Raw genomic sequence first — 12462 nt, forward strand, 5'->3', positions numbered from 1 at the left:
ATAACAAAGTTTACATATGAAATACTGACGAAGCTATACCTATAATTTCTTTTACAGGTAGTAGCTTCTTTATAAAAGTGCCACCCCCAACGAGTCCTTTTTGAAGGTCCATTCTCCGTAGGAGCATAACTCAGAAAAAAGGATTTTGCTTCGTTTTGCGTAATCTACAGGGATCTAGAGCACTAGCAGAAAGAAAAACCATGCAAGGATAGCAAGATAGATGTCTTGTGTCGGTGGAAAGCTTGAGAGGTTTAGAGCTCGAAACAACGAGAGCGACAACTCTGACTTTGTGACTCCATCACAGAAAACTTTGTAAAGAAGCGAACCTCGTTCCAACAAGTGGACTACAAAAGCTGAGTGCGGTGGTCAGGGAATTGAATGAGAAACGAAGAGAATGGGCCTCTCAGTGTTTCCTTTACCTAATTGCGCTCTGTTGAATGTCGCTCTTTTTCTGGTTCCTTCTTCAACTTTCCTGTAGAGCAAGATCGCTCTCATTGGTGCTGACAAAGAACCGTGAAGATTCGAGCGATCAGATGAGATAGAACACCTGCTCTCTGCCCCTTCTTTAAAGGCTAGCCCTCCCCAGTGGTTACAAGTGGATCCCCGTAGAAATTTTACTTTCTCTACACTGTTCAAGTCAAGTTTAATTATCCTCTGCAACTTTGTCCCCACTCCTCTCAAGACGCACCCAACGATGTGCTGCAAATGTGTTCAATGTCCACCATCTACATTTGAAACCATAAAAACGAAATCCACTATTGAATGACCTCTAAAAGATCATGTCGAAAGTTATGGCTAGTGAGAGACCAAACAGTGTAAACTTTGACATCCACGTAGAGGAAGTACGAGCTCTCAAGGGAGCTCCACGTTGAGTAATTATGGCAAACACCACGAGAGCACTCATTTCCTTCGACAATCTTCTACTATTTGGCACATTGTCGTCTTTGGACGAAAGCTCTGCAGCTATGAATCATACTTCCACCCCATTGTTTACCCTTTAATGGAAGCGTGCACTAGAAAAAAGTGCAGTCCAGAGACCAACAGAGCGTCAAACTAGCCAAACCTTCTTCTATTTAAAGCTTCTCCCTTCCTACCTCTTCTCACACAGTGAACACGACTTTCCTAGGCACCGGTTCTCTTGATCGGTTCATCTATTTCCTGGTACATATTGCTGTAGCTTCAGCTTTAGCTTTTGCTTTAGCTTTTGCATACTTTAAATTTCCAACACATTGGTTAACACAGATTTTGACTTATCTATAAAATATCAAAAAGTATTATATGAAGCGAGAGATTGGATGTATTATAATAATCAGTAATACATAGGATGCATGCATGCTTTTGTTTTCTCCTGTCAACGCTCTTTAGGATGCTGTGATTTCTCACGTTTGGAGGTTTTCTGTAACAACGCTTCTGTTTTGCAGGGAAGATGCTTCTTAGGACGTTCTTCATGAGCTTGCTAGCTCTCATGGTGGTGGCCGCTTCATCTGCTTCTCAAGATGGGCAGATCTATGTTGTTCACATGGATCCAATCAAAGTTGCTGAACTAGATCGATCTCTCCAGGGAGTAAAAAGATGGTATGAAGCGGTCATGGATTCCATAATCGAATATTCATCACAAGAAGAAGATAAAGGTTCTGAAGATGGAGAAATGCAATCTCCTCAGCTCCTGTACGTTTATGAAACTGTTTTATCTGGTTTCTCAGCCAAACTCTCCACCAAACAGTTTAAGTTCTTACAAAACGTAGATGGGTTTCTATTTGCAACACCTGACGAGGTGTTGAACCTACATACTACGTATTCCCCTTTGTTCCTAGGCCTGCATGCCGGAAAAGGTCTATGGGGCATTCCTAATTCAGCCAGCGATGTCATTGTCGGTGTTATCGATACCGGAATATGGCCAGAGCACGTTAGCTTCCGTGATGGAAAAGTTGGCCCCGTGCCATCACATTGGAGAGGGATTTGCGAAGAGGGCACCCGATTTTCAACTGCCAACTGCAACAAGAAGCTTATTGGCGCTAGAGCCTTCTTCAAAGGGTACGAATCTGCTGCAGGTAGAATAAACGAGACAGTCGACTTCCGCTCTCCCAGAGACACACAAGGGCATGGAACCCACACAGCGTCTACTGCGGCGGGTAATCTCGTTCCTGGTGCCAGCATGCTCGGAGTTGCCGGGGGCGTCGCAGGCGGGATGAGCTTCGCCTCTAGGATCGCAGCCTATAAAGTTTGCTGGCCGTCTGGTTGTTCAAGCGCTGATATCTACGCGGCCATAGATCAAGCGGTGGCCGATGGGGTGGACGTTCTATCCCTTTCTTTAGGGGGCGGGTCTCGGCCTTATTACATGGATAACATGGCAATTGCAGCGTTCGGTGCAGTGCAGAAGGGGGTCTTTGTCTCGGTCTCCGCAGGAAACGCCGGCCCACAGGAGTCCACTGTGTCCAACACTGCTCCTTGGCTTATGACAGGCGCGGCGAGCTACCTCGACCGCAGCTTTCTTTCCACAGTAAAGTTCGGAGATCGTCGGAGCTTCAGAGGCGCATCTCTGTACTCTGGCAAGCCAACGAAACAACTTTCACTTGTCTACGGGGACTCCGCCGGCGGTGAAGGTGCACAGTACTGCATCAGAGGTTCCCTCTCACCAAAGCTAGTCAAAGGAAAGATCGTCGCATGTGACCGCGGCATGAACGGCAGAACCGACAAGGGTGAGCAAGTAAAATTAGCCGGTGGCGCTGCCATGCTCCTTCTCAACACTGAAGCTCAGGGCGAGGAGTACTTCGCCGACGCTCACGTTCTCCCTGCGTCTTCCTTGGGAGCCATGGCAGCAAAAGCCACAAGAGACTACGTTACGGGGACGAAGAAGCCGTATGCGAAAATCGTATTTGAAGGCGCAGTGTACGGATCTCCGGCACCGACGATGGCCGCGTTTTCTTCCCGCGGGCCGAGTTCCGTCGGGCCGGAGGTTATAAAGCCGGACGTGACGGCGCCGGGTGTAAACATCTTGGCAGCGTGGCCTCCAACCGTCAGCCCGACGGAGATCGCAACCGACAAAAGAAGAGTTAGTTTTAACCTCGTCTCCGGTACGTCGATGTCATGTCCCCACGTTAGCGGATTAGCGGCTCTTATTAAATCCGTACATCGGGATTGGTCACCCGCGGCGATCAAGTCTGCGCTCATGACAACAGCCTACACGCTCAACAACAGGAAGGCGCCAATGGGAGACGCCGGCACCAACTCAGCCGGGTCAGCAACTCCATTCGCATTCGGATCGGGTCACGTTGACCCGGAACGAGCCTCCGACCCGGGTCTGATCTACGATATAACCACGGAGGACTACTCGAACTACTTTTGCAGCTTGAATTACTCTTCTTCCCAGAGAGAGATTCTGGTGGGGAGGAATTATGACTGCCCCGAGCAAGGGCCAGCTCAGGTGGGAGACTTGAACTACCCTTCATTTTCCGTGATATTCGAAGGTTTACGGAATACGACGGCAGTGACGTACACCAGAACTGTAACAAATGTGGGAATGCCTGGAAGGTATAGTGTAGGCGTAAGTGAGCCGGAAGGAGTGTCGGTAACTGTGGTGCCTAACGTTATGGCTTTTACAAAGAATGGGGAGAAGATGAGTTATAAAGTGAAATTTGTGGCTTTGGCCAGGAGAACTCGTTCTGGGAGTTCTTTTGGGGAGCTCGTCTGGGTATCAGGCAGGTACTCTGTTAGGAGTCCCATAGCTGTATCTTGGAAGTAGAGAAGGTATGGGAGGAGGAAAGGTAGATAGACTCTAAAGACTATATATTATGCCTTAGATATTGTCAGAATCACTTTCAAAATAAAGAGATGTTCCTGAGTACTGTAGAAAGTGAGCAAAAGCATTGTTTGTGATCACAACGGAGATTGATTCTATTCTGATCTTTTGTTTTCCATCATATCAGGAGCAACATGACCATTTTTAGTTCACTTTCTACCAATTGGATTTTTACAAAGTTAATCCCATCTTCCTATACAATCCAAAAAGAATAAACATGATACGCACAGTTTGTTGAACTCACATTTGTAACAGTTATGGGGAAGTTCGCAAAGATGGGTTATCCGTCAATTATATATGGCTAGTGCAACAGAGGGATGGGTAAGGTCCAAGCTCTTCTAAGCTTTTCGAGGAGTACTGGTGCCTATTGTAATATGTATTATGGTGGTGGTAAGAAATTGACAAATTCATCTGTTTCTCATCAGGCATCATATTCTAGCACCCAAGTTTTGGTTATGGCTAGACCTGTACCATCCTCAGCAGTTTTTGGTAGTCATGATAGAAGCCTCTCGTGCATCTCCTCTAAGATAGTATAAATATTATTTATAAGAAAGTTAAAATTATAATTGTACTTACATATTGTTGCTCGGATTCCTAGGTCCACCTGTACTTGACTGACGAGTCATCCTAAATTGCTAAATATTAAAGCAATTTGTATCCAACACATTTAAGGGATACATGCATGTAAATCTATTACATTAGTAGTACAACTGAAAAAAAAAAATACTTCAAGTTAAATACATCTCTTATATGTATAAAAGTCTTTGATCCCCTAGTATGTTAAACCATTTGTTTGCTAATATTTTTTATATTTACTTAGGAATGTCTCTCCAAATGCAAGTTAGACATGAGTAAAAAGTTTATTGTTTGAATCACAACCCCTATAAATTTAATCACCTAGAACTTCTCCCTTTGAAATACATTCACACACATGCACTGCAAGTCCTTGAGGGAAACCGCTCTATAAGGAGTGGACAGTGTTGTGGGGTGACCTTCACAATCTCTATACCAAACGTGCATGGTAGTCTACTGTTGTCGAAATGCTGCACCCTATATAGGATACAAGAAGATCATATCGTCGCATCACTATGCATATCAATATCAAACTTCACCTTGAAAAAAAGTAATAACACATAACATTATCAAACTTGCATTGTAAGCTAGAAAAAATAAAAGAAAAAATCTGATTGAGTAATTTATAGCATTTACCTCAAGATAGGGTTACCCACAAACTAACTAATCATTGGTGTAGGCTTTTGTTGGCCCAGGTGGCTTCTCGAAATAAGGTTAAATTGATTTATTCAAATTACAACTGATTTGTGCAAGTAATTAAAATAGCTTGCATATAAGCAATTAAATGTAAGTATAGACAAGCACACATCATAGGGACAAAAAAAAATTTTGTTCTCGATGTTTCCCTAGTGGTAGTCACCGCCCATAAACCTTTGCTTGGGAAATTTTCCACTATTACACTCTATTAGTTGAAAGATTACAAAGAGATTTCGGCTCTCTTCAACCACATATAGCTCAATACACAATTTTCATACATTCCAATCTCCCCAAGAGATTGTTGCTAGATTATAACTCCAGCTAGGCCTTTCTATCTAGACTATCAGGTTCTAGATGAACGTTTCACAAATACATAAAAGAAAAGAAAAAAATTACACCCTTGCTTGGTGAGACGCTTCTCCTTAAGAGATTTCAATCTTCCTCCCTCTTTGTAGCACATTGTAGAATGATCAAGGAGCTTTGTATTATTATTCATGCAAAGATGATTGAATGAGATGAAGGTTTTTCAAAGGTAGGATCACTCTGTTTCTCTCTAAAACACTTTTGAAAGGGAATTTATAAGATAAAGCTCGTGGCTTGAATATATGCTAATAAATGCCCATGCCTCTTTTTACTCACGGTTTGGTGGGGGTATTTATAGCTTCCCCTATTCAAACTAGTCGTTATTTACCCGTTGGAAAAAATCAGACTGTTGATTGATCAATCACTAGTAAGTGACCGACCAATCAATCAATCATAACGATTATTTTTTTTATCAAACAACAACTTATCAATCAATGGATTGATCGATCAATATGTTACTGTTGCCCCCAAAAAAGTTAAGTTGATTGGTCATTTTCAATGGCTGATTAATCGATTGAGATTCCCTCTGGCTGTACAATACAAGTATGATCGATTAGTGTATTTTCATTTTATCGATCATACTTGAAGTCCCTTATTGGCAAGCTTTTAACTAATCGATCAATCTGGTGGGATGATCGATCTTTTCATGTTAATTCAGCTTTCTTAGACAAGTATGATTGATCAATCTTTGTGGAATGATCAATCGTGCATTATAACATGAAATGGCCATGTCCTAGATGATCGGTCATGCTTTATATTTTTGGACTACAAAGTTTTGGATGATCGATCATAGTCAATGACTGATCGATCATTCCAATGCTAGATAAAAATGTATGTATTTGTAAAGTAAGCGAATTTATCTCTAAATGCTTTAACAAGTTTCTAACTGATATGTATGATGATTCTAAATATGTCTATATGCAATTTAATATCCTAAACCTCTGATCTCACAAGTACTTAAGGAATGGGAATTAAAATACTCTCTTACATAAAGTGATTGGGTTTAATTGTTTGTCTATTGAAGCTTGACTTCGAGTCTTCACATTGACTTCTTCCTTGTGGGTGTTTCTTCAAGAGATGTTCTTCATTTGTGTTTGAGGTCTTCATTTTGGCTTTGATGTTTGAGACCTTGAGATGCTCTTGAAAGTTATGTATTTGAAATACTAGATTTGCAACTTATTAGCTTAATTAAGTTTTTTTATTATCAAAAGCAATGTGGAAGTTAACTTACGGTCAACAACTTTGAACTTGTCCTCCTTCACTTCCATGTGAGTCCTAGGATATGATCTACCCAATGACTGAAAAACATACTACAATGCCCAAATGCCTTCCTATGTGAATCTCTAACTTCCATTGGGATCCTCCTATCGAGCTTTCTCATAAAATTACTCACTCTAGAGCCCTTGGTCGAGTTGGGTGCTTGCCTCGTTAGTGAGGGTATTGATGGAGAGGACGTGGATGAAGATGATGTGTAAGGAGAGGGAGTGGATGGATCTATATACACAAAATAAATTTAATATAGACAAAATATAATTTAACTTAAATAAGGAATACTAACTAAACTTCTATACATTGTGTAGCTCATTGCCATGCACCTTTGATGATGTCTTTGAGACATGATTGTCCCCCCTCCACCTTGGTCTTCTCCCTCCTCCCTCCCTCTTCCCCCCTCTTACTTCTCTTCCCTTCTCCTCTACCCCTTTCCCTCTCTCTCATGCCTCTCCCCTCTTCCTACCTTCTTCCATCCCTCCCCCTTCCTATATCTCTGGTGGCTAAACATGAGGTTGAATAGGTGAAAAAGGGTGTACTTGCTAGGTGACATGCGACAACAATAAAGTCCTCCAAGGTGGCAGAGGAGAGGAAGGAAGAAGGAAGAAGGAAGAAGGAAAAGAATAGAAAAACAATGAAAAGAGAAGAATGCCTTAGAAAGTTCTTAGAGATGCGCCTCGAGATAGGCCGGAGATGAAAATAAAAGAAAAAAAGGAAGGGAAAAAAGAAAAGACAAAAGAAGTAGAAAAAGGCAAAAAAGGAAAAAGAAGGAAAGAAAGAAAAAATAAAAAGGAAAAATGGAGAAGAAAGAAAAAGGGGGAAAAATAAAATTAGGAGGAGAAGGAAAAAAAGGAAAAGAAAAAAAGGAGAATAAAAAAAGAAAAAAAGAAAAAAAGGAAAAAATATAAAAATATAAAAATTTAAAATTGAGATAAAGTTATAATTAAAGTTAAAAACTAGAATGATAAGAAAAAATGAGGAAAAGGAAAATTAATTTATAATATATATATATATATATATATATATATATATATTATTGAATTTAGGATCCCTTTATTGACATCTCGAGCAAGGTGAGAGAGGGAGAAAAATAAAAAAGGAAAAAGAAAGCTCTCAGGTAGAGAGAAGAGAAGAAGAAAAAGGGAAGAAAGACTTTAAGCAAAAAGAGAACTCTACAGGAGAGAGAAGGGAGAACTACTTTCTTTCATGATTTAATTTCGAGTACAAGCTCCTCTATTTATAGTAGAGGAAAGTGGTAGAGTCCAAGTACAATTAAACCTCATTCTCCTAATTACATTCCAACTCTAACTCTTAAAGATAAACCTATCATGATAAGATAACTCAACATAATTAGAAGTCTAACATAACTCAAACTCTAACTCTTCTATAAGGACGTGACCATAGGCTGAAGATGCCAGCTCGTGGTTTATCTTTGCGGGTCCCACTTGATCTTCAAATCTTCCAACTCATTCAAGCCCGTGCTTCTTATCTTCAAACTCATGCCAGCTGGTGGGTCCCGCATTGTAACACTCCCCCTCAAACTGGGGATGAGAAAACATCGTAAATACCCAACTTGTTGTAGATGGTGGACAAAATTTTATCAGTGACTAGTTTGGTGAGAATGTCTGCAACTAGGCTCTGTGAAGATATATGCTTGAGAGATAATATTCTGGTTTGGAATTTTTCTCGTATGAAGTGGTAGTCTACTTCAATGTTCTTTGTTCTCTCATGGAAGATCGGATTTGATGTGAAATGTATTGCCACCTGATTATCGCAATATAGATCCATAAGAGCTTCTTTATAGAATCTCAGTTCAGTGAGAAGAGATTTGATCCATAGAAGCTCACTAATTGTGTGTGCCATGGCCCTGTATTATGCTTCTGCACTCGACCATGCAACCAAATTCTGCTTCTTGCTTCTCTATGTAACCAAATTTCTTCCAACCATCATACAATATTCAGAAGTAGATTTTCTATCATCAGAGGATCCAGCCCAGTCTGCATATGAGAATCCTTCGATGTTGAAGTAACCATGATTCTTATAGAGAAACCCTCTTCTTGAAGCTCCTTTCAAATATCGCAATATCCTTTCTAGTGTTTTCCAGTGACTGAGTTGTGGTTTGTGCATGTATTGACTCACCACACTTACAACATATGATATATTTGGTCTTGTTACGCAGAGATAAATGAGTTTTCCCACTAGTCTTTGATATTTTTCGATATCTACATCTTCTCTAGTACCTGCACATATTTTGTATTGGAGTCTATAGGGGTCTCTACTGGTCTACATCCCATCATTCTTATCTCCTCTAGTGGATCAAGGACATACTTCCTTTGGGATATTACAATCCCATGTCTAGATTGTAGTATTTCAATACCCAAAAAATATTTAAGTAGTCCAAGATCTTTTGTCTTGAATTCGGCACGTATCTTTTCTTGTATTTCTTGGATGCCCTTAAAATCACTACCGATTAAAATAATATCATCAACATATACTGCAAAAATCACCTTGCCTTTATGTGTGTCCTTAAAAAATATAGAGTGATCTCCAAAACATCTATGAAATCCAACCCATATGAGGGCTTGGCTAAAATTTTCAAACCATACATGCGGAGATTGTTTCAGACCATAAAGAGATTCCTTTAATCAACATATTGACTCCCCCTCAACCAAAAAATCAGGTGGTTCTTGCCTATAAATTTATTTTTTGATATCCCCATTAAGAAACTCATTTTCACATCAAGCTGATATACCTGCCAGGAAGAATTAGCAGCTAGAAATAATAAAACACGTACCAAGTTCATTATGGCCATTGAGAGAAGGTTTCCTCATAGTCAATTCCTTAACACTGTGTATAGCTTTTAGCAATGAGGCGAGCCTTCAGCCGAGCAACAGACCCATCTGGATTGTGTTTCATAGTAAACACCCATTTGCAACCGACAAGTTTCTTATCTGATGGAAGAGGAACTAGTGCCCATGCCTGATTTTCATAAAGTACACGCATTTCTTTGTCCATTGCTGCCTTACACCCTGCATGTTTGAGAGCCTCCTGATAGGACTGTGGGACTGATATGGAGGAGATAGAATAAAAAAATTCACAACATAAAGGGGATAGGATGATGAGACACAAAATTTGATATGGTGTGAGAAGTAGAGGGACTAGTGCAAGTTCTAGGGTTCTTTTCTCAAGGCAATGGGACGAGTATCATATTGAGGGACAAAAGCCACTAGAGAAGATGGACTTACCTCGGTGGGATCCATAAACTCAGCAGGTGTGGTGTCAGCCAATGTGTCTGGGGGTTGAGTAGTTTCCATAGCACGGGGCACAACCGATCAAGGAGAAGCTGGTACTGAAGAGAGACCTGGAAGAGCACTGTCAGAATAGAACGAAGAGTCTTTAAAAAAGGTGACATCCCTAGACACAAGTAAATGTTGGAGAGTGGAATTATAGAAAACATAACCCTTTTGTGTGCGAGAATATCCTAAGAAGATATACTTGATAGATTTGGGATCAAGTTTACTGTGTTTAGGGGAGGTATTATGAATAAAGCATTGACGCCCAAAGACTTTTAGAGGCAGTGGAAAAGGATCATCATGTGGCAAAAATAAAGGGTAAGGGGATGTATTACCGAGAATGAACGACAATAGCCTATTTATACGAAAACATGCAGTAAGAATGGCATTCGACCAATAAAAGTATGGAACTTTCATGACATAAAGTAAATTGCGAGCTACCTCAAGAATATGACGGTTTTTTCGTTCTGCTACACCATTTTGTTGAGGGTTGTAGGCACATGATGTTTGATGGATAATGCCACTCTCTTGAAAAAAGGAGTCAAGGTCTCTGGAAGTATATTCTTTTGCATTATCAGACCAAAGTACATTTTTTTCTGACCAAACTGAGTGAGTAACATAGCATGAAGTGATTTAAAAATCAATGGTATTTCAAAATGTTCTTTAAAAAGAAATAACCAAGTGGTATGAGTGAAGTCATCAATAAATTTAATAAAGTACTTGACTTGGGAAATATTTGAGATGCTCAAGGGTCCCCATACATCTGTATGAATTAAGGAAAAAAGGAGTTACACTTTTAAGTTATGGACAAGTTGAGTATGTAGTCCTCTGGTGTTTACTCAGTTGACAGACTTCACAATTTAATTATGACCTTGCTTTAAGAGTAGGAAAAATATGATGAAGACATTGTGCGGATGGATGTCCCAACTGGTTGTGCTATATAGCCTTGTCTCAGTTTCACTGGTTGAAACAATATTTATTTTAGGCACGTCCAGGTAGTAGAACCCCCCTTGTTCACAACCTCCACCAATCACATGCTTCATTATAAGATCCTAAAGACGACCCACTCTAGCGACACCACTAGGTCGCTCCCTCGGCTAGGTCGCCCCTTTCGCTAGGTCGCCCCCTTCGCAAGGTCGTCCCCTCGTATAGGTCGCCCCTTCCGCTAAGTCGCCCCCTTCGGGATTCAATCTTGTGATGTGGGTGCCCACTCTGATACCAAATGTTAAGCACCTAGCCAATACTAACCAAAAGACCGGCCTGGTAGGTAGCATAAAGTTAAGTACTTGACCCAGGACCATAACAATACTCCCACCGTATTGTTATACCCTTCCGATTTCGAAATATCTTAGTCCCCAATTTCGGATGTTATGATCCTGGGTTAAGTACTTGGCTTTCCGCTACCTACCAGGCCTGTCTTTTGGGTAGTATTGACTAGGTGCTTAACATTTGGTATCAGAGCAGGGTAACATGGGGGATACATCCAACAATGAAGAACTTCAAATCAAGATGAAAAAAGATAGAAGATAACCTGGCTGCAGCACAACCACAATTGGAAAAAAAATTCTGGTATTGAAGTGGATGTCAATCGGATAACTAGCATGATGTCTGTTCTAATGGCAGAAAGACAATCTAGTCCAGACCCAAGAGGGGAGACTCATTCGCACAGCCGAAGAGGAGAGCAGTCGGCTGGACACACCGCTGTCCAGGTACCACAGAATGGGGGCACAATACCCAGGTACACAAAATCACATTTAGATGCAAGATTTTTTTTTTTAAATCAAGGGACTGCTGAGTTTGATAAGGTGGCACTTGCTCCTTCCATATGTTAGAAGAGGCACATCTATGGTTTCACCAGGTGGAACTAGAAAGATTGGTGATAGATTGGGATGAATTTAAAGAATTATGTACAATTAGATTTGGACCTCCCACCCACAGCAACCCCTTGGGAGATTTAGTTGTGTTGAGACAGACCGGGTCTATTGAACTATATCAAAAACAGTTCCAAGAATAATTGGCTCACATTGGCCGGTTGGTACGTGTCGACCAGCAACTCCACTTATTTACAGCAAACCTCAATGAATCTCTGACGTTAGAGGTGGAACTTCATTTCCCTTCAAATTTGGCTCGGGCAATGAATTTGGCTTGAGCAATGGAACAATGGTAATCGTTGTAGCATTGTAGGCCTGTTTGGCAAGGGGAATGGAACACTTCCTCCACTTGGCAAGGGCGACGAGAAACTTCTCCTCAAGTGCCACATACAAAATTACCTCCTCCGATAAACAATCCGAGTACTACTCTGGCAGTTGACACGCGCTCTAGTAATCCTCCACCTCAGTATATAAAAAAATTGACAAGTGCTGAGATGGCGGAACGAAGGTCCAAGAATTTGTGCTACAACTGTGATGAACCATACCAGGAAGGTATCCAATGTAAAAGGTTGTTTTGGCTCGAAGTGGATGAAACAGA

The 12462-nt window shown here is 40.9% G+C and overlaps 1 protein-coding gene across 1 annotated transcript; it reads left to right on the forward strand.

Moving 5' to 3' along the window:
* Positions 1-1114: 1114 nt before the first annotated feature.
* LOC137934306 (subtilisin-like protease SBT1.1) lies at positions 1115-4130 on the forward strand. Its single transcript, XM_068778590.1, has 2 exons — positions 1115-1161; positions 1422-4130. Exon 2 carries the CDS (start codon positions 1427-1429, stop codon positions 3740-3742), a length of 2316 nt encoding a protein of 771 aa, XP_068634691.1. The 5' UTR covers positions 1115-1161; positions 1422-1426; the 3' UTR covers positions 3743-4130.
* The last annotated feature ends 8332 nt before the right edge of the window (positions 4131-12462 follow it).

The sequence above is a fragment of the Aristolochia californica genome, unplaced genomic scaffold (genome assembly GCF_029961685.1).
Source record: "Aristolochia californica isolate CCGP_79_NKW_82.1479 unplaced genomic scaffold, dmAriCali1.0.hap1 SCAF_6, whole genome shotgun sequence".
In the NCBI taxonomy this organism is placed as follows: Eukaryota; Viridiplantae; Streptophyta; class Magnoliopsida; order Piperales; family Aristolochiaceae; genus Aristolochia; species Aristolochia californica.